Genomic DNA, 20,987 nt, shown 5'->3' with positions numbered 1-20,987 from the left:
CTGCAGCCAAACGCCGCTTCGCCTTTGCGACCCGCGCAGAGGCCGGCAGCCCAGTGGAAATTCCCCAGCGGTGCCAGCACCGGGGCCTCCAGAGACCAGCAAACCTCCCTGGACCCAGCCAGGGCTTGGGGCGCTGCCATCCCATCCCAGTGAGCCTCCCTGGGCTCCGGGGAAGGATCATGCGGAGCAGAGAGGCCGGTGGGAGCTGGGCTGGGGCTGCACCTGCCCCCTCGCCGCTGCCTGCCCTCGCCTCGCCGCCTGCGTCATCCCCCGCGTGTTTTTTCAGGCTCCCCTGCCCTCATTCGAATGGGCCCTGCCTGCCCAGCCTCGTAATCTGCCGCTAAGTGGGACTGCCGATGAACGCTGCGATAAATTTAGAAAGAAATCTTTGTGTGGGTCAGAGGAAAAACACGGCGGCCTGGGGAATCCGAGCTGCAGCGAAGCGGCGCAGCCTGGTTTGGTTTCCCTCTGCTCGCTGCCTGCGAAGCAGGATTTAACGCTGAATTTCTGGCTGGTAAAAGCAAGAGGGATCCGGAGGGTTTATAGGTGGTCCTTACTCTGCTGGAGTTTATAAGCCGAGGATGCCTTCATATAAAAATAGTCGGTTTTAAGAAATATTAAAGGAAAGGGGAGGATCGGAGCCTACGAGCGGCTGAGCTCAGAGCGTGACCTGACATTTCAGCCGGAGCCTCTTAAAGAGCAAGTTTACCTTCCCCCAGGGCTTGTTTATCCGCAGAAGTAGGGAAGGCAGTTTTACTTAATTCCGCATTCAGGCTCGTCGGGCTCCTGCCCGCCACAACACAGCGACATTGTTCCTTCGCAATTGCTTTTGTTAATCTGTTAAATTGTTTTTAAACAACAACAACAACAAAATAATAGTATTAGTGGTGCAAAATCCCCCGTGAAATCACGAATCCAGCACCACTTTCCTTGCTAAAAGTCTGAACACTGTTCAGAACTGTTTTATCATTTGCTGGTAAATTATATTGTACCAACGCAAGAAAACGAAAAGAATTTTCTGAATGTATTTCCTTTAATAAGCTATTAAGACCTTGTACTGCTAATTAAACTATTAATTAGACATCTTATCGTTCCTAAACACGTTAGTGTGTTGCCAAAGCAGCAATAAGCCTCTGGGGCAGGCAGAAGATAAGAAAAGAAGGAAGATGCAAACACGAAGATTAAAAAAATGAAGAAAAAAATATCACAAGAACCAGAAATAGCAAATAAATAAGGATCAGTAAAGTAGTGTATTGTTTAATTTATAGGAATAAAAAGAATATATATATAACTTGAAAATAAATTTCGTAAGTACAGTCCCTTGGGACACCTTCTGTGCTTATGCAAGACAAAAAGAGACATAACTGTTTTCAGATATTTTTTTCCTACAGTTGGATTGAGAAACTGCAGCAAGTCTCTTTTCCACCAACAAAATAACTTTCCATTGGAAAACTAACAGAAAAACTGTTCAAAATTGTTGTTGGGTTGGGGTTTTTTTCCCCCCAGAAGAAAAACACAACCAATTTGCAACAGGAAAATCTTAACCCAATGCAATCCCTGCATCTGACTCCCTCCCCTCCAAACCAACCCTCCTCCCCAAAAACAGCATCCCAGGCTTACCCACTCTTGTCTCCCCTGGTTTTCTAAGGTCAACAAGGAATTCTTGCAGCCTCACAGCACTTCGCACGCACCCTCCGCACGCTATGAAGGTGTTTCCTCCGGCCCTCGTGGGTCCTTGCGAGCTGGAAAGCGGAGGTGAGCCTGCGAACACGGGGCCAGCTCTATGCGTCAGCCCCAAGGTCCTTCTCACACGGCGTGTGGGGTTTGAGACCCGAGTCCTGGCTCGCACTAATCGGTGCTCAGCTCTGGCTCCATCTCAGGGTTTGCGACACGAGCACATTAAAATGTTTTCAGAGCCCAATTCTTTAACATTTGCCTTTGACAGCTTATCTCAGGGGACAGATAATCTCATTTACATCTGTTACTACAAATCAAAACTCCAGCAAATTAAATGGATCTGAAGGCTAAGATTAAAGACTTAGAATTAAAACACCTGCGAAGTGCCTGTAATGCAAATAGGTGTAAATACTGTTTTTTCTGGGGGATGGGGAAGCCCTGCGCAGGTGCTGTTCCCTTTGCCTTGGAAGCAAAGGCAGAAATACCACATCGGTGCAGCCAGATGATGTACACGGGTGTTCGGTGATGCCGGTTCCTTATCTACGGTTAGAAATGGAGAGAAAAGGAAATGAGCTTCAACATCACCGTTTACCAGCGCTGGGAGATGTCTTTACGGCCATCTGACGATGACTGAGCTTTTGGCTGACTCAAAGCGGGCACTCAGTGGGACCGGCTGGCGGAAGCCGAGGGCACTGCCGGTCCCCAGGCTCCGGTCGCAGGGATGTGCCCTGGTTCCGCCGACGCTGCTTCACCAGCTTCTTCTCCATCACCCACCTGAAGCGTAACGCAGGGCGTTATCGGAGCCTGTTTCTGCGCTTGGACCAAAAAGCCTGCGTGGCCTTGCAGCAGATGGTGCAGCAAATATTGTAGAACTCCCACACGAGTTTTGCAGGATCAGGCGTCGAGCAAGCAGATGGGAAGCGGATTGATGGGGAATTCATTTTAGAAATTTTCATTTTAGATGTTCCCTGTTCCTAGCATATGAGCTTCAAAGCCCACTGTGCGCATTTCTTCTTTCACCATTTCAACTCACTAACCCGTTAGCCTCTTGGCCGTGTAGCCGGCACCCCGGGGTGCAGCAGGGGATGGTGGTGGAGCAGGACTTTTCTTCAGGTGCTGCTTCTGAGTGGGCACCGTTACCTGAGCACCAGCTCAGCAAAGTATTAGCTGTGTTAGCAAAGCACAGCCAGCAGATAGCAGCATTGTTATATATAATATACCCTAGACTATGTCTGCTGGGGTTTCGAAGTCAGGCAGAAACCTGGGTGCATTCATCCCTGAGGCCGTGACCCCCCAACATTTCTGTGCAGCGGGCGGTGGGTGCACGGGGCCCCGAGCTCCCGCTCAGCTGGGCTGCAGCCTGTGCCGCAGAGGTACAGCCTGCTCTGATTAAAGAGAAGTAGTGGTTCTGTAGCCTCTAAGCTAAACTGCAATGAACAAAATTTCACAGCGGGTGACAAGGCGTGCAAGGCATCTCCCCCTAAACTGAAATTTTAGCATAATACTCGAGTGAAGCTGTCCCAGCAGATCTGGGGCATGGATTGCACCAGGAGAGCTCATCTTTTCTGGGAGCCTCCAAGGCACGGCACAAGGCAAAGCATTGGTACCTTCGAAGGGCCACGAGTAGGAATTGGGCATCTTGCTGCTTGTGCAAGGCTGATCCTGCTGCTGAGGGATCTCGGGCATCGGGCAGCTCCTCCCGGCGTGAAACGAATGAGAAGAAAGAAATTAACAACCAGCAAACGGAGAAAGGAGCCACTTTCCTCTGACCTGGGACGTGCTGTTTTGCTCTGAAGGGCTTGTGATATTGCAGGGCAGGAGTTTTCTCACCTGGGAGGGTTGTGCTCTTTTTATTATGAAAGGGATGGAAGATCCACCGAGAGACATAGTTAATAAGACTTAATTAAAACTTGTTTGCTCTGATAAATTTGATTGGTTTCAGCAATGCACAGAGCAAGCCACCTTCAAATCACAGTAGCATCTTATGGCAACTGAGATAGGAAAGTATTCCTTGATTTCTGAAAAAGTATTTGATTTCAACCTGCGGAAGGATTCTGGGGGCGCCTGGATGGGTGTCAGAGCTCCTGCTTCTGTTTCAGGCTGGGACATGGGCATGTCATTTAATGGCTGTGTCACATTCGTATTGACATCTAACACCTTGTATATGTATCTGCCACCATTCTTCTCCAGAGGATGCTTTTGTGCTGATCATTTTCATCAGGGCATTTCACACCGATATCAGGGTCCCCACCAGCTGAACAGACTCTGTGCTCACTGGATACAAGCAGGACACGAGATCATGAAGCAGGCAAGAGCGCTTGCAGCAACCTTGATGGGAAAACTTCTGCTGTTGGAAGCTGAGATGGATTTAGCCCCCCCAAATCCCCCCGAAGTGGCCCAAAAGCAGCTGCGAGCCCGCAGGCAGCATGGGATGGCGAGAGGAGGAGGCAGCTGGTGCGGCCGGTGGGGCCGGCAAGGAAGGAATGCAAGGGGTTTGATAAGGAAGGAATGGTAGTTATAACCTTTTTGGCTGGGCCAGAGCTGAGCCTGCTTGTGTTTACACACAGGCAAAAAACTTCCTGAGGTGGAAGCGCAGCCTTTTCCGCTGGCTCAGCACCGTCCCTGCTCGGCCACCGCCACTCTCGGCATTTCCCTCAATCTGGAGGTTTTAGAGAAAGCTTTTGTTTTGCCAAAGCTGTTGACTGTAACTTTATTGTCTCTGCTTGGCTGTAGGACATACCCTGAGCTGTGAAATGTGCACCTGACATTTGATTAGATCTCCTCCTTTTGAGTAGTGCTGATTAGATAAAGGACGGCCAAAAAAAACCCCCAAAGCCAACCCCAGCTCCCTATTCTACTCCGCAGGCAAAAAGCCTCCAGGAGACCTTCCCCTGTGCTCTGCGTCAGCCAGAGCTCTTGGGAGAGAAAATAATCTTGTTTTCCTGCATCTGTTCCCCTTGCAGCCGGGCTTGCAGAGGTCAGACTACCCCAAACTGCAGCCAGACTGGCAGCGGTGGTTTCTAGCCGTGTTCAGTAGCCCTCGAGAAGTCCCCAGTGTGCCTCTGTCTGGGAAACAAGCACTAGGAAGGGTCGGGCAGCCCAGAGGGGTCAGTAAATATACCCAGCCCCAAACCTCCTGCTGTCAGTGGAGCTCGAGCGTCCACAAGAAGAGGCACTAAGGGACAGCCGAGCATCACCCTGCAAATTCTTTGAGGCAGGAACCGTTGCTGGTTATTGCCCAGTGCACAGAGTGAGGAATTCTTCATATCTTCATCATCTTCATTGTCATGCACGTACACATGTGTGCACATACACCCACCCCCGCTGTCAGGTCAGGCCCCAGCCCTGCGGATCACTCCTGGAGTCTCGTTTATTTATCCAGGAATTAGCTGGGCATCTTAAACACCAGAAAAACAAACAAACAAGGTTTAATAACGTGCTGCACGTCATTTGTCCTGCAAACACGTTTGTTGAAAGACAGGGAAAATGTGCACAGAACAAGCCACAGCCTTCAGTCACGGGGTTTCTGCTGGGAAACAACCTCTCTGCGAGGCGTTGTCCTCTCATCGCGCTGGCACACGGCGCAGCCAGAGCCACGCGTCCTGGTGGGATAAACACACGGTTGTTCCAAGGACACAACAGAGAAGTTGATTTTTAATACTCGATTTTTTTTTTTTTTTTTTAACTGGGATTATTTACAGTGAGATTTGGGAGAAGCAATTCACACCAGAACAAACAAAACCTGGAATATTTTAAACTGTGTTTAAATGACTCCTGCACCCGTGAAAACAACCCCAGACAGTGACAGCCGTTGCTGCCATTCCTTTAAGCATGGTACCAAAAAAAAAATGCTTCCCCTCAGGTATTCAGCACTGAGAAAAGGTTGCAATAAATTCACTAGTGAGAGGGTAGATCAGCTTCGAGGGCCATTTTTGTCCTTATTTTGGATGTGGAGGTCACTGCTGGTGCCAGCAGAGATTGCGGCATGAGAATGTCTGCTGAGCTGCAGCCTCTCGTGGTCCTGCACCATCAACACCGGGCTTGCACGGCAGCAGCTTTGGCTCCCTAAAAACGAGCTGCACTTGCTCGGTACCGAGCACAAACCTGCCTCAGCGATGGGGCTTGCGGCACCGCTTGCCTCGGGAGCAGGATGGGCGCGAGGCTGGGTAGGACCCGCTCCTGCTCTTGGGGTTTTGGTGTTGGCCTTCCCTTACCAAAGGGAAAATACTTGTTGTTCATGTACCCACTGCCTATGCAGAAGGAGCAACACCCACAGCAGAGCCAGGTTTCCATCTAGCACTGGTCCCACTGGGAGCCCTTTGGCACCTTTTATTCCCGAAGGCCTGCCCTAGGCACTAGCCCCCCGCGGGTGGGGGACTGCCCGCCCCAGGCTCTGCAGAGCTGTCTACGGCCGTATCGAGCGCTCTCCACCTCGCTCAAGTGTTTGATTGCTGGCTCTGCCTCGTCAAACGCCATCTCCAGTCCCTGACATGAAGAGACTGGGGAAGATTTTTACTCTAAAACAACTACCTGCATACTGGTAGGACTGAAAAAGAAATAAGTCTGAGGTCTATTCACATTTCAGCCTTCAATTCCATGTGGAAAGTTTTACACACAGCTTCAGCAAATTCTGCTGGAGTAGGAAATACTAAAGACGACCTAAAGCAGAAGAAGGGGGATTAAATGCCTGATGTTCTTAAAAGAGGGAGAAGTCCTGCACTTGAACATAAAGATGAGATAAAAACCAGCTCTGTTAACCAAAATTATCTGAAACCTCAGAGGTTTTTGTCACTGAAACCCCAATTTAACTATTTTAATCAGCCCAATGCACTGCCACCAAAAATTTGGAGTCTGGCTCAAGGCTTCTGTAGCTTCAGTCTGCCGCTGCTTAAAAGCTGTTCGGGGCTAAGGGCACCTGCATTTCTCATTATGTTCTAACAACAAAAGCAGAGAACAGCTGTGAAAAAGTGTCTTGTGTGGTCAATGGGAGAAGTGGGAGGAGGCAGAGAAGTAGGTCTGCGGCAGCTCTGGCGCTCCATATGCTTTGGGCTGATTTTAAAGTTCTTCACAGAAATAATAATAATAATAATAGTAAAAAAAAAAAAAGGGTCTGCAATTCCCCAGTTGTCCATAGAAAACTCTTGCCCTCCCTTGTCTCTCCGTTCCCCTCCTAGATTGCGGTAAGGACACACTTCTTCACCCGGTTCACATCTCGGTGTCAGCGGGGCTGTGCTGCCTGCCTGAGTGGCCGTTTTTGGAGGACGCTTGGCCGGTCCCGTTCTCCTGAGTCCCACCGTTGAGGTTCGGCTTCTCCTGCAGCTCAGGTTGCTCTTCGGGGGACATCATCAACATCGTGTTTCCCTGGCTACCGTTTTCCGTGTAATACGGGTCTTCAGCCTAAACAGGTACATAAATAACAAAGGCAGAGTTAGGGAAGGGAAAGGGCTGACAGCCACCGGCTTTGATTGCAGCTTGGCTGGCTGCCTGCGCTTCCTGGACAGGAGGTACAAACAACTGCGGGCATGGGAACCTGCTCTCGCTGACAAGAAGGGGAACAGAGGGCCTGAACCGTGCTGTGGCAAGACAAAGCAAGAAAACTAGCCAGGAACTGCATTTTTTTTCCTCCTGGACCTGAAAAGAGAAGCCGTCAGGTTTTATTGTTTTCCATTAACCAGGTTTTGGAGCTGACCCTGCCTTGGGTTTGCAAAGCTACCCTGTGACAGACCTCTGCTTTCCACTTTGGCCAAGTGAGAAGCACCGCGGAATGAAAGCTCTGGAAATCGCCTTTTCCTTTCCCCATCCTTCTTTCTTTCAGCCCGTAAATAGATACGCAGCCAGCAGAAGTGCAGGGCTGCGCTGCAGCAAATGCAAACACGTGCTGTGCACCTCGTTACCGCTGCTGCTATGAGGAGCAGATGCCTCTGGAGGACCCAGAGCAACAGCAAAGCCACCTCCGTCCCTCCACGCTAACGCCCCATGTGTCAGAGCACGGCAGGTCTGACGGCAATGCGGTGGCTGCTGGTGGTCCCGGGCTGTGGGTGGCGATTGCCAGCTGGCAGCAGGTAGCCCAGCTCCTCGTTTGCCCGGTGGCATCCCGCACACACGGCTGGCTGCCGAGCTTCCCACCTGCCCCATCGTTTCACTTGGCCCCTTCGCTCGTCCGTGGCAGCGAGATGGGTGTGCTGGACACGTCTCACCTAGAAACCGGACTGACACCACCACGCATTTACATGGGCAGCGCCCAGCCATGCATTTACATTGCCTTTCACTTGCTGCTGGCATCCAGGAGACAGTACCCGGAGGCAGAGGGCTCAGGAGCCCACGCTGCGATGTCCCTGCCTCGGACACCTGCACTTGAGTTCCCATCGGCGTGCTTTGAGAGCATCCTTTCTGGCAACGAAATAACCTAATGGCTTCCCGGGACAGAACTGCTCACGTGCCCACGAGCAGCGGTGGGGAAAAGCACGGCCCTCCCTTCACAGAGGGCTCATGTCCCCAAAAGTCACTGGTAGGGAAGAGTCCTCAGCGGTCAACCTGCCTGGAAAGGGAAAAATGGAAATAGGAAATTTCTTTCTCTTTCTTTCTTAATATATTTTATTATCATTGCTTGTTAAGTGAGGGGAGAAATAGTAGCCTTTATTGCAGCATTGGTACAAGACAGACACATAACTCAAATGCAATGAATGGAAAGTTAAAATGTGTCAGGTTTAATGACAAATTCATAAGGTTTTGGTGTCTCTGGAGGGGTCTTGCTGGATGAGTTCTTACTGCTGAGCAAAAATAAGTGTTAGACCTAGAAGTACGAGCAAGAAAGGGGTGGTTTTCCCACAGGACAGATCAGCTAAGAGTTAATTTTAGAAGGCGAGAGAGATTTCCCTTCACCCTGTACGGTCTGGCCTCCCTGCTCTTGCCCTTCGCCTTGCCCAGGCTGACCCAGCCCCGGGTCACAACGCCCCACGGGCTGGCTGAGCCGTCCCATCGACCTGGGGACACACGTACAGGCTGAGGGTCCCGCGCCGCAGGGTGCGGAGCAGCCCCCTCCTCTCCCACCCTGGCACCCTCCCCGCTGCTCCGGCGCTGCCTGCACCCCCGGGCTCCTCTCTACCGGCTGCTCTGCCACCTGTAAGCACTAACCAGCCTCTCTCCTGCCGGGCTCCAGCTCCGCCGCTTCATCAGGAAATATCCAGCCAAGCCCAGGAAGGCCAGCATGAGTCCAGATGTGACCAAGGCGATGAGGGTCTTCTGAGAAAAGTCCTGGTGGTTCCTCACGTTCCCCCGTTTAAGGGATTTTATTCCGAGCTGGAAAAAACACCAAAGAGAGCCGGGAGTCTGACAAACAGGAAACATGTGCATCTGCTGAACAGGCACCAGGCTTAAAACAATGCTGCTCTTCACCTCCTTGTGAAACTTCACGTAAACAAAGCCGGGCTTTGCTGCCCAAGCTCCTGAGCTTTGCACTTGCCCTGTGAGCTCTGACATCCTCATGGTCTCATTTCCATCCCGGCATCTGCTGTAGCACAGGGAAATGGTCTCCCTCGGACCAGAGCGCTCAGGCCCTGAGATTTAGAGCGTGCGTCTGCGCAGCTGAAACACCTCTGTGCACTGCTGTGGCAGCGCTGTTGGCTGCCATTTATATAGGCACCTGGAGCTCAGCTTTACAAGCCAATAGCAGCCTCACAGGAGCGTTGGGAGGAGGAATTAATTAATGTCAGCGTGGGTACTTTGAAGACGCAGAGTGCCAATTACATCCTGAGAGTTATTGTTGGGTTCTAGAGCTTTTTTAGGAGAATACTACAGAATTTTACGGTAGCTATTTCAAGTATTTCTGCCCTCAGTGGTTGTATTAGTGCTCTTACAGTGCACCCCTGCCTCGCTGCATGTCTGGTGGTTGGCTCCAACCATCTCTCGTGCCAACGCTCAACGAACGCCTCCGAGACGGAGGCACGTTCAGGTTTCCGCCCTCTGCCCCAGCCTCAACTGATCGTCTACAAAATCTCCTTTCTCCAGCCGCTCAGGCCACCCGTTCTTCTCAGCTGAATTTGCTCAAAGAATTTACCTTTTCCCAGTGAGACTCCTGGAGCATGTCTGTAGCAGGATCTGCAAGGTTTAAAACAGGAGAGGCACGTTATACAGAAGGTCACGCTGCAGCTAATGTCAGCATCAAAAAGCCCGGCCATTGCTGAACACAGAGGAGCCGTGAGCCCCTTTGCAGGTCTGGAGGCAGCGCTGTGGCTCCATGGGTCTAGCTAGACCCCAGAAAAAAGAGCAGTAGTTGCAGAGAGAAGTCTTCTCCCAGGGTTTGTGTCCCCCAGCCTCTCCCCACACACAGCCCCCTCTCCCATGGCCCACATTGAGGTCATTATCCAGCAGTATCCATGTCAGCCAGAGGAACTGGCTCAACTGACCTTTCTCACCGACGAGGATGAGGAGCATGCAGTCACGGTCCACCTCAGATTTAGCAAGTTTAATCTGGCAGGGGGAGGGAACGCGGTGGGTGCTCTGTTCACATATTGCCCTCCATAAGTCCCATCCCTTCACCTCTAAAAAATGTTTCTGCAAAAGTTTCAAAAAAAAGAGCCATTGAACCAACCAAAGCGACTAATCCCCCGTCTCAGCTACGCTGATGATACTACAGGCGGTGCCGTGCGTTCACCCTTTGTGTTTTGGTGGCTTCTCTGTGCTGTGCAAAGCTGAGCAGGAGCAACAAGAAGTGACAAACAGCGCTGGGCTGGGTGTCAGCCCTTCACCTCCCGCTTCACCACAGCTTTGGGCCCCAATACCAACACCTAGAAAATGGAGATGCGTATTTCTTGTTTCTTAACTTAATGACAATAAATTAAACAAGATATTATTAGCAACTCTTGCAAATGGCATTTAAACAAAGCTAAATTTAGGATCTGAATTGCATGGCAAGTCCCTCCAGTTTTTGGACTGAAAGAGCTGCCTGAAGAGCCCTATTGTTTCTGAGTCCCATGCAAGGGCTGGGAAAGGAGGGAAATAACAACGAAGCATTGAGCCTTCCTGTTTAGGAAATGTCTTCAGTGTTTTTGCTAGGTTGCTGATCAAAGCCTAGGCAGAAAAAGACAAATTTCTCACATTTTAGAGCTGAACTGACTCTTGGGTGGAAGAGGAAGAGGAGTGAGGAGCTGCAGCCTTTCCCTTCTGTGGGCCAGTTTCTGTACCAGACAGGATAGGCTTTCTTCTTGGGTCTATTTTCAGCCACAGTCAGGCCTGGAGACAGAGCCCACAGTTGCTAAAAGACGTTATCAGCTTCCCTAACATCCTCCCAGCTGGGGACATCATCTGAGCTGTCGCCGTGCCCACCCCCTTGAGACAGAGACCGGCTCCAGCTGAACCCCCCCATCCTGCCCCTGCCCTCCACTCGCTCCCTGGGAGGTACCCACCAGCGTGGGGCTACGGAAGAGGAGAAAACCCTCTTGTCTTGCAGCGCTGTGCAGAGCCAGGCAGCTCAGTGCCTTCCTCCCATTGCCTTAGAATTGCCTCAGTGTTGTGCTCGGATCGCCACATCCTCTTAGCGTACAAAAATGCAGAAACTTATCCATGGGAGAATAACAAACAAATCATTTTCAGCTGTTTCTATAGAGCTTGGCTTGGGGTGAGAAAGGCCAAGATGGAACAAGAGACCCAAGTGTGTATTTTCCCTTCTCTGCTGTGGAAAGAACTCATCGCAGTGTCAGAATTTCCCTTTGCAATTAGCAGCGCTGGGTGCCAGCGTATTGCTCATTTGCTTTGGGAAAGGCCAGCAGGAAAGCGAGACACGGCACGGTCCCTCCTATCTGCTCTCCTCGCAGACACTCTTATCTAGTTCCCAGGTTCAGCGGCTGCTGAGCCTGAGCTGGTTTTTCCCCCTCGATGGTTGTCGAGGTGGAGGTATGGGAGAGGTCTGCTGCGGGGTGAGAGCTCCCAGAAAAACACGGTTGGAAGTGGAGCAGTTTGACTCGTTTCCCATGGAGGGAGGGTTAAGAGTATGTGCAATTAGACACGACTGTGTAGGATATCCTGTATGTTATATATGCATCTGTTTATGTATATACAGGTATGCAATGCATGCGTGATGTGTATAAGCCCTGTGCCCAGGAGGTGCCGTTCCCACTAGATGGCATCTGTGATCAGAATCATGTGCTCCCGGAGGAGTTTCCATGTGAATTCTTGCTAAAGTGCAGTTTCTGTAAACAGGAGCAAGTCTAAACGCCATTTAATCACCAATTTGCAGAGAAGAATTCCCTCATCCTCAGCGGTGGCAGCATGGCTGGCCAGCAGAAGCAGAATTAATCATTGTCATTTTATACCCAGGGCATTGCCAAGTCTGCTGTCGCACAACACCCAGCACCATCTGCCCTCTGTTGCAGGTTGTACCTCCAACGTGAAAGGTTTCTTGCCTCCCACCCACAATAGTGCCTCAGCCGGACCCTCTTCTGCTTTTATAAGTGCTTCATTTTTGGTGCAAAGGCAGTTACAGAGAGCCTGGGATTCCCCTAGCAGTTGGTGCAGATGGGGACACTGATCAGCCACCCGTGTTCCTCCAGATGCCCTAGTTTCTTTCCTAAGGCAGTTGGCAAGACAAAAAAAGGCACTTGCATTCCCAACAGGGAAGAGGAAGAAGAACAAAGGCAATTTCTCATTAAACATGGTGGGAGATACTTTAGAAGCTAAACTATAGAAGCTAAAGTGACCCCAGAGCTCAATCATGAGAAGGTTTCCTGCGACCAGGAGGTTGCATTTTCCCTGGGAGGGCTGCGATCATCCCTTTGGGATCCTCCTGGGACTGCTGTGACCATCCCCATCTCCGTCAGTTTGGCACAGCTCAGGTGCTCTGCCCCAGGCACAACGGTGTGATGCCCCCACCCCAAACTAACCCCCCAGGTATGGTGGGTGACCCCATCGCTGCAAGCCTGAGAGCCCTCGGCTGTTTGCTTGCAGTCCCCCACCTCCTACATGTCCCCCGCTTGGAGACGCGTGGCTGCCCCGGGCTGCGACTCACACAAGTGTTGGACTCGTTGAGCTGCAAGCAGATGGCTTCGGTGTCACTCACTTCTTTGACATTGTAGCATGTGATGGGCTGGAAGGGAAAAGACACAGTGGTGGGATCAGTGAGCTGTCAGAGGGTTGTGAGACAAGTCCAGCCCCCCTGTGGTCCCACAACCCACAGCACCCAGCTGCATCCTCACCTTCGGGTTGTCCCTGACTGTGTGCAGTGGCGTGGTGGCATCTGAGACGGGAGGATGTCCTGAGGTGGCAGGAGATCTCGTCAGAGCCGGTGTGGACCCTGGGGTTTGTGTTGTGTTGCCGGGTTGTGTTGCTGGGCTCTTGGTGGTGGGGACCCCTTGGCTCACGTGGCCTGCGTCTGAGGGGGTGCCCAGCGGCTGCGTGGGGGCTCGGCTGGGCTGCGGGCTCATCGGCTTGCTGCTGAGCCCCGGGGAGGTGGGGGTGACTGCCAGGGACCCGGCTGCAGCTTCAGTTTTGAAGAAATGCAATGAAAAGAATACATGAGAAAGCTTAAGTCCTCTAAAATCAATGCGTGGCATTGCGATGACTGAAGTACAATATTGATTTGTCATAGCCAGCAGTACCAGAACGTGTTATTGGCTGTATAGGAAACGCGCATTAGACTTGCTTCAGTTACCTAATTGTTACATGCGCTTCATAATCTGTTTACAATGGGCTAATTTCCTGGGCACACGCTGCACCACAGCAAGGAGGCCATTGCCTGACGTCCCCTGCATTGCCCTCGTCTCCCCCTTGACCCAGAGTCTCCAAAAAGATGTACTGATTTCAAACAGCGTAAGGGAAAGGTGCCGTACGTCTGTGCAAGGGTCCCTGCTTCAAAGCCCTTCAGAGACTTGGCCTCTCATCGGAAAGGCCAGCAGACCTCTTACGGGTGCCATTTGCTGAGCAAAGAATAGGTACGTTGAGATAAAAGATTAATGAGCATTTTGTCCCCTGGTCTCTTGGGTGTTTTGAAAAGGATGGGTCTAAGCCGCCTGTGCCGAAGACAGCAGTGTTAAGTTGCCCTAGGTGGGATTTTTTGGACAGGATTAGAGCTTTTGACCGTACTATCAGGCTCTTTTGTGAGAACAGGTGGTACCCGTGCGGTTTCTTAGGGCAAGCCTGTGCCCTTAAGAAGTCTGATTATTAATGCAAACGCTACCAGGAATGGCGGGGGGGAGCGAGAGGAGCCATTACCAGATGGTGCTGGCGTCGGCGTCGACTCGGCGCTGCTGGAGGGTCCATGGGCTCCGGTGGCTGCTGCGCTGCTGGTGCCTTTCGCTTCCGTGGCTGTGGATGTCGGTGGGGGCGCGTCTGTTATGCTCCCAGAAGCGTTGCCTGGGGGCAGAGGAAGGTGTTAGGGGGTGGCATCCCCCCACCCCAGCCCCGAGCCCCTGCCTGCCCCCAAGGGTCCCTCCAGGCAGGGCAGGGAAGGGTTAGGTGATTTCACAAATTCACTTGCTTCTTGCCCTAAACTGGCAGGCTGCCTTAGAACTCACATGGGAGAAACTCAGAGACTCAACGTTTTGGGTGGGCGAGCACCAAACTTTGGGGGCAGCCCTCGCAGAGGCTCCAGGGCTCTTGGGGCGGCGCTGGAGGAGGACAGGCTTGTTTCTGCCTCGTCCCGCCCGATCCTTGGGCTTACCAAGGGATGCACAAAGCTCTGCACAAAGCTGAGTTCCGTAGTAGTTTGGGTTTGTAATCCTTGGAGGAAAGACTCAGGCCTTGGAAGAGATCACTTGTGTGCCTCAGGAAAAATAAGTTGGATTTGCAGTTGCAGGCACAATCTCAAAGTAAATAGAAACATTCCCATTGGCTTGGGATCAGCTCTGACTCACGAGCGAAAACATCTTTGGAGGTAAAACAGAATGTTTGGAGAATGGTTTGCTGGTCTAACTTAAAGTTTATGTATTGCTTCCTGGTACGTTACAAAGATGACACTTCCAGCTTTTCCTTTTGAAATGAACTATATGAGTCAGTGAAAATGCATTTGTTCCCATTTCTTAACCTTTTCTGTTCTTAAGATCTATTTTCACTTTAAACAAACTGCTTCAGTCTCTACTCCAGGGCTGTTGCTGTTTAAGATTCTTATCCAGACACTGAAGAGAAAATCATACAAAATATGTTCTTTCGTTTGTATTTCTGCCCAGGGAAGCCTGAGCTCCAAGAAACGTTACTTCATCCTTCCAAACAACCCTTTGAGATGGAGCAGCACTGACAGGTCCTGATCAGCCGCCCGGCGCCAGCGTCAGGGCAGCACCCACTGCCAGTCAAACGTGCATTTGTTTTTGTGCACTGCAACGTCGGGCACTTCAGAACTGTCCTGGCAGGAATTCTTCTGTGTTGGGATGTCAGTACTTTGCTGGCTCAGGTCCAGAGAACCTGGGCGGTTTACGAAAAGCAAAGACCGAGATCACTGAAGTTTATTTTGGCAATGGGTGGCAGCAGGCAGAGCTGCTCCTGCAGCCGGTGGGTGGTTGTACCGGAGGGTGCTGAGGGGGCAGTGCACCTCAGCCTGGCCCCGTAGGGCTCCCTGCACTGGTGCATCCCATCCCACCCCATCCCGATCCATCCCATCTCATCCCAATCCATCCCATCCCACCCCGGCCGGGCTGCAGCTGCTCTGGGCGCGGGAGCACCGGGGAGGCGGGGGCCCTGCCGAGGGCTCAGTGCAGGTGTCTGGAGCTGGGATCTAAGTTCTGGCAGGGCTTTTATTTAAGGGAGAAGTTTCTTCTCTCCAAGACAATTCAGTTCCAACTGGTTAAATCACCAAGTTTTTCTGCTGAATTTTAGCAAATCAAAAGCAGGAGGCATGAGTGCATGCCCGGAGTAATGAGTAGCACAAAGTTAACTCCACGCTTTGCATGCAGCTTTGCGTTCGCATGGACATTAGCAGGAAACTTTACATCACTAGAAAAACTAGCGCCTGGACTTGACCTCCCCGAGTGCCACAGCCACCCAAGCACCTTTGAACTGTTCCAGATGTTTCTACAGCACCCGAGGTATTTCTAATCAAAGTCTTGTCACCACTGAATATCATAAATTGACGCCTGGATTATTGCTCGGTGTAGTTTGTGAGAAGACCTGTCACACAGTATTTCTTTTTCTTCCCTTTATTGTAGCGTACGCCGGCACTTTTATGGAAAACATGAGTAAGTTTTTTGAAACTTTAGGACTCATGAGATAAATAATGATCCAGATGTGGGCTGGATAATCCATATGGTGCTCAGCTAAAGTGGGTCATTTATTGCACCATACGTTTTTACAAGCTTTGCTAAACTTTGTCAATTTGTTAGTATTAAGGGTCTGAGAGTTTGAGCCAAGCCATTTATTAACCTCGGAGAAATCTTCACATGGCAGTGCTAGCGCACGCAGGCGTAAAAGCATGCAGATATATGAAAGAAAACTGTACTTCACAGTACCTATTTATGTGCCTACCTAGCTTTTAAAAAGTAAATGCCTCTGATTTTTAAAGACATTTTAATAATGGGGCTTAGGAAGTATCTCAAATACTTCAAATAAAAAGACCGAACAATATAAATGCTCAAGTGGTTGACTTGGTCCAACACTCATCCCTGAGCACTAAACCAGCACCACAGAAGGCAAAACTCTGTCGTGGCAAAGGTTGAGGAAACAGAAGAAAAGTTTCCATAACTTGTGCCCTACTCTGCACCCGCAGCGGATTAAACACGGGGGGGTTCCTCCCCTGCGCATCCATCCCTGCAAGGTGGAAGGTTCAACCCTCAGGGCTCTCCCAGGCAGCCATTGCACCTCCTGTCCCATTCCCAACCCCTTGGTAAACCTTTTGCTAAACCCGTTGCTAACGGGGCTGCCTCCTTCAGTGCTCTGACACAGAGCCTGCGCCAGGACGCTCTCTCGAACCCTCCTGCGTGTCCAACAAAGCCCTTTTCCAGGCTCAGCTGACGCTCTAGAAGCTGCGAGGGCTGCGGCTGAGCTCGGGCAGGGCGCCGCGGGGGAGCCGGCGCCGCGGTACTGCTGGTACCAGCGCCCGCAGAAGAGGAGGGCGAGGACCCGCGGGACACGGCGCTCTGAAGCTGCAGCCAGCCCCGGCTTCCCGCAGCCGCTCCTCCGAGGGCTCCAGCCTGTGTTGCTCACGCCTTCCCAGTCTTACTGCTCTCAGCCATGTGGCAGGAATTCAAGCGGGTGGAGCCCTCTTCCCTCTGGAAATATCTGATAAAAATCCCTTCCCTCCCCCTTTTCCTTCTCCCGGACAGGATATGGGTGTGGGGCCGCAGTCACGCAGGGCGCACAGGGCAGGGGGCTCCAGGGAGCCCCTGAGCGGCCGCCAAACCCCAGCTGCTGGACCAAGGGTTTCCTTGGGCTTGGGGCCTCTCTGGCAGCTGGGTGCCGAGGGTTGCTCCTGGCTTGAGCAGTTACAATGTGCAGCCCTCTAAAGGATGTTAAACTCAAGTGGCTGTGAGTTCTACAGCTCGTTTTTCCTGACCTGGTTATTAGAACTTTTCTCAGTCTTGCAAAAGGAATGAAAGAAAGAAAGAATGCTTTAAAATGACAAGAAAAGAGATTTTTTTTGAAAAAAAAACCCAAACAACCAAGTTTGGCAGAGATGAATAAAAAAAAGATATAAAAAAGAATGATAAAAGGTTAAAAAAAAGGAAGTGTTTGCATTAGGTACGGATAGAATACACATCCTCCTTTCCATGTGCATCCCGAGAGAAGTGCAGCGCAGCGCAGCTCTCCCCGTGGTTTATCAAGACCCTGTTTTGCCACCACGAACCGCTTGCAGCATCGTGCCGCTGCGCAGGTTCCCGAGCGGCCCCCGGAGCACTGGTCAGCTCTGCGGACCAGGGACGGGCATAAACCTCCGCCGTGCTCGTTGCAACGCAGCGGGTCCCCAAAGGACCAGGCAAGGCGCAGAACGGAGCGTTTCACATGCGATTCGCTCCCCGTGAGGCTGCACGAGGCTGCTCGCTGCTCTGGAGTCGGACTGCAGTTACCAGGTACTTGGTACCCAGCCTCCATCCTCCCCACACCGCGCCCACCCGTGGCGTTTGTAGGAGACCTGCACCCAGCCCAGCGTGGCGTGGGGTTTGGTTTTTTTTTGCCCCGGTAAAACACGTGGCTTTGGCTGAAGGTGTCCTGGGGGGGGCGGGTGGAGGCTGGTCATCCCACCCCCAGCACCACTGCTAGGAGCCAACCTGAGCACCAACTCCCAGAGTTGGGATTTCCATCGGGAATTACACAACTGCAACCTTGACTTGACTCACTCGGACTCCCCAGAGGGCTGAAGAGCATGCAGGGCCCCAAGGGTGAGCTCCCTAGTTTTTCTCTGCTCTGCACAGCAGCGACATTGAACGGAGATAAACCTCCTCTACTTCCCAGCAAGCGCTAATCGAGCGCTGTAACATCCTGCAGAAGTGTGGAGCGTTGGCTGTGGAGCCGGCAAAAGGAATGACGTTTTGCAGCATTAAACCCCCTGTCGCCTGGTAGCTTTGTCTTTACAAAAGCAAAGCTTTTTATCACTTTTGTAGCACTTTCGCTTTGTACTACAAGGCACTCGGCTTTTGCATTTCAGGCAAATACTTTTGTCTTACACCCTCGCTTGCTCCTCACTTCAGCCCAACCAGACAGTTCTGAATTGTATTTCCTCTCAAATAAAGTTGTTTTTTTCCTTCCTGTGAGATTAACATAGACTGGAGGGTCAGGCACAGTGGCTCGGGTGAGCAGTATACCTTGGCAGCAAAGGGAACATGAAAGGAGCACCGTGGAACAGAAGAACAAAATACAGCAAATACTTTCAGTAGATCTAGTTGCTCACATTCACGTGAGTGAGGAAAAATCACATTTGAGGAGACACCCGCAGGTTCCTGGCTCCTGTCCCAGCACACTATGCAGCACACAGAGCGCTGCTTCACTTTTTTTAGTCCCTTTTTATTACTTTATGGTTGTTGGGTTTGGGACAAAAATGATAGTATTTCCCTAAAATATAACCTTTTAAAAAGTACTACCTAGAGAAAATCTCTGTACTATTATTCACTTTTTCATATGATGAATATTTGAAGAGCTGGAATAGGAGATTTTAATATTTATGGAGATTCATTTGATTTTTCAGAAAATGTTTAGCTCCTACCACAAAACAAAAGCAAGGCTAATTGACACCAATGCAGACTGAGAAACAGCTTGAACTGCGGCTGCACTCTACAGCTTTACGTGCTGCCTTTGCATCCCCTTGTGTTATCTGTAATGTTACAGGGAGCTCCCAACCCCTCTCCTTTTCAAAGCAGCAGCATTTTCGGGTTGCAGCACGTCGCTGCGAACGTGTTGGCCAGGATGCCTGGCGCGGTGCTGCTCTGTAACGTGTCACTGCAGTGCTCCTTGCGTGGAATCGCAAGATCTCCCCTAACCGCTCACTAAAACGCATCCCCCCCAGCTCCTGTCTCAGAAGTTACACAGAACTTGCCCCATGCACTAGTCTCACGCTGCTGTTTCTCAGTGCTTGTAGCCCTGGTATTCGCTGCCGTCAATACTCACCAGACAACTCCACAACACAGAACGCAATCCAGAGAAGCTGCCTCCACTTCATTATTTTTAAACTTCCCAAGAACAGCATTCCTGCTCGCAGCTCCCCCTAAAAGTGGATCTGGCTGTGACAGCTCTTGGGTTTTCAGTCCTGCAGCAGCTCTGAGCGCATGTAGCTTGGTTTTGGTTCAAGCCTTTGAGATCACTCGGTTGTGGGGTGGGTTTCTCTTCAGGGGTTGTGCTTATGGTTCAAGACTGTGAGGTGGAGTTTCTCCGATTCGATTTCACAGTTTTATATAGTTCATGGCAACCTCACTATCACTTAGGTAATTTTCTCCTCCCCACTTTCCTGCCAGCACTTCCAAACAAACAAAAGAGCAACCCTCTCCCCAGCAAAGGATCCCAAAGCCTCGCTGGCCTTAACTCTTTCCTGAGAGCTGCTTGCTTTCCTGTTCAAGTGAAGGCAGGGATACAACACGCTCCAGCTGGAAGGAAGGATTGCAGTGGAGCCTGCTGCTGAACTTCCCTCAAAGCAAAGTAAACACAATCTGATGAGAGCAGAGAAGTGGAGAAACCCCAGGTCCAGCCACCACCGGCGAGCCCCCTGCACGGTCCCCGGGCTGTGCTGTGGCCAGTGCTGTGGAAAGGGGGGGAACTCTGAAAATTGACTTCAGAGTTGGAAATTTTCTCAGCAAATTAAGCAAGGAACTGAAGGATGCCAGATCATCACTGACCTGAAGAGAAGTAACTCCATTAGCTTCACTAAATTGGCTTCGGTCAAACAGAGAGCACAAATGAAATGGTTTAGTGAAGGTCTGGGGGAGAGAAAAACCCAGAGGCAAAAACTCCTGGGTAAAACCTGGAGCAGAAATGGGACTCGAGACTAATAAATAACTTCCTGGAGCTCATTTCCATTAAAAACGCATTATAGAAACCTTAAAAACAGTATAGAAACACTGACTTCAGTTTTATTACCGCGCTGAACTTTATCAGGTGGGAATGGTTGGCCCTGGCCCCGGGTCTCCAGTGGCTGCACTGCAGGCACACGTGGGACCAGCTCTGGAATGGGCAGGCCGAGGGGTGCTCTGCAGCAGGCAGCAATCGGGGCTGAGTCAATGCATCCTAACAGGGCCTGAGTACCTCCAAAAATAGTGATTAAAAAAAGATTTTTATCTTTTTATTTCAAAATACTTTGGGGTTTCCATTTCTCCATTTTTATGGCTGGGGACACCAAAGACAACAGAAATGTCATAGTAACAATTTTGGCCTTTGAGGATTAAAAAAAAAAAAAAAGATACGGTCACTTGGGAAACTAAACTCTAGTTAAGTGTGAATTCTTCCTTTTCTTCTACAGCTAAACGGTGTGGTCACTAAAGGAGTCCTTGCTAGCACGAGATCAAAAATGAGGTGGCCAGGGAATGGGATGAAGCACTTGCCCAACGTATTATTTTTTTGTGGATGCCCCCGTTACACTTCTGCAGACATATGGCTACAGTCAGCAAAAGGATTAAAAGACAGAAAAAAAAAGATAGGGCAGTGTTATGTACAAAGAATTCCCCACATAGCCTTTCCTGTACAGACCTTTATTGGTACTACAGAATTCCTGCAGCTCTTGTTTTTAGCAGAGGACAGGGGCTGGATGAGATGATGTTTAAAGGCCCCTTCCAACCCAAACCATTCTGTGATTCTATGACAGGAAAATGTCTCTTGGAAGGAAACATCTGTAGCTAAGAAATGTGCTCCAACAGCTATATAAAGATTTCTATTATGTTCAGTAATGTATTACTGAATGACAGAGCTATACA

The 20,987-nt window shown here is 50.7% G+C and overlaps 1 protein-coding gene across 2 annotated transcripts; it reads right to left on the bottom strand.

Annotated features, from left to right (window-relative positions):
• Nucleotides 1-6,882: 6,882 nt before the first annotated feature.
• Nucleotides 6,883-19,273, bottom strand: CD34 (CD34 molecule). Of its 2 annotated transcripts, none has more exons than XM_086476672.1 (8): nt 19,195-19,273; nt 13,863-14,022; nt 12,867-13,158; nt 12,680-12,757; nt 10,083-10,230; nt 9,734-9,774; nt 8,812-8,976; nt 6,883-7,074 (listed from the first exon to the last, which is right to left on the bottom strand). In XM_086476672.1, exons 1-8 carry the CDS (start codon nt 19,271-19,273, stop codon nt 6,883-6,885), a joined length of 1,155 nt encoding a protein of 384 aa, XP_086332798.1. The 2 variants fall into 2 exon arrangements, with proteins under 2 accessions (XP_086332798.1, XP_009957539.2); XM_009959237.2 differs by having other exon boundaries at nt 12,867-13,150; nt 13,882-14,022.
• Nucleotides 19,274-20,987: the final 1,714 nt, after the last annotated feature.

The sequence above is a fragment of the Leptosomus discolor genome, chromosome 21, assembly GCF_034619465.1.
Source record: "Leptosomus discolor isolate bLepDis1 chromosome 21, bLepDis1.hap2, whole genome shotgun sequence".
In the NCBI taxonomy this organism is placed as follows: Eukaryota; Metazoa; Chordata; class Aves; order Leptosomiformes; family Leptosomidae; genus Leptosomus; species Leptosomus discolor.
The sequence above is the reverse complement of the archived record's forward strand: the minus strand, read 5'-3'. Positions and strand labels throughout refer to the sequence as shown.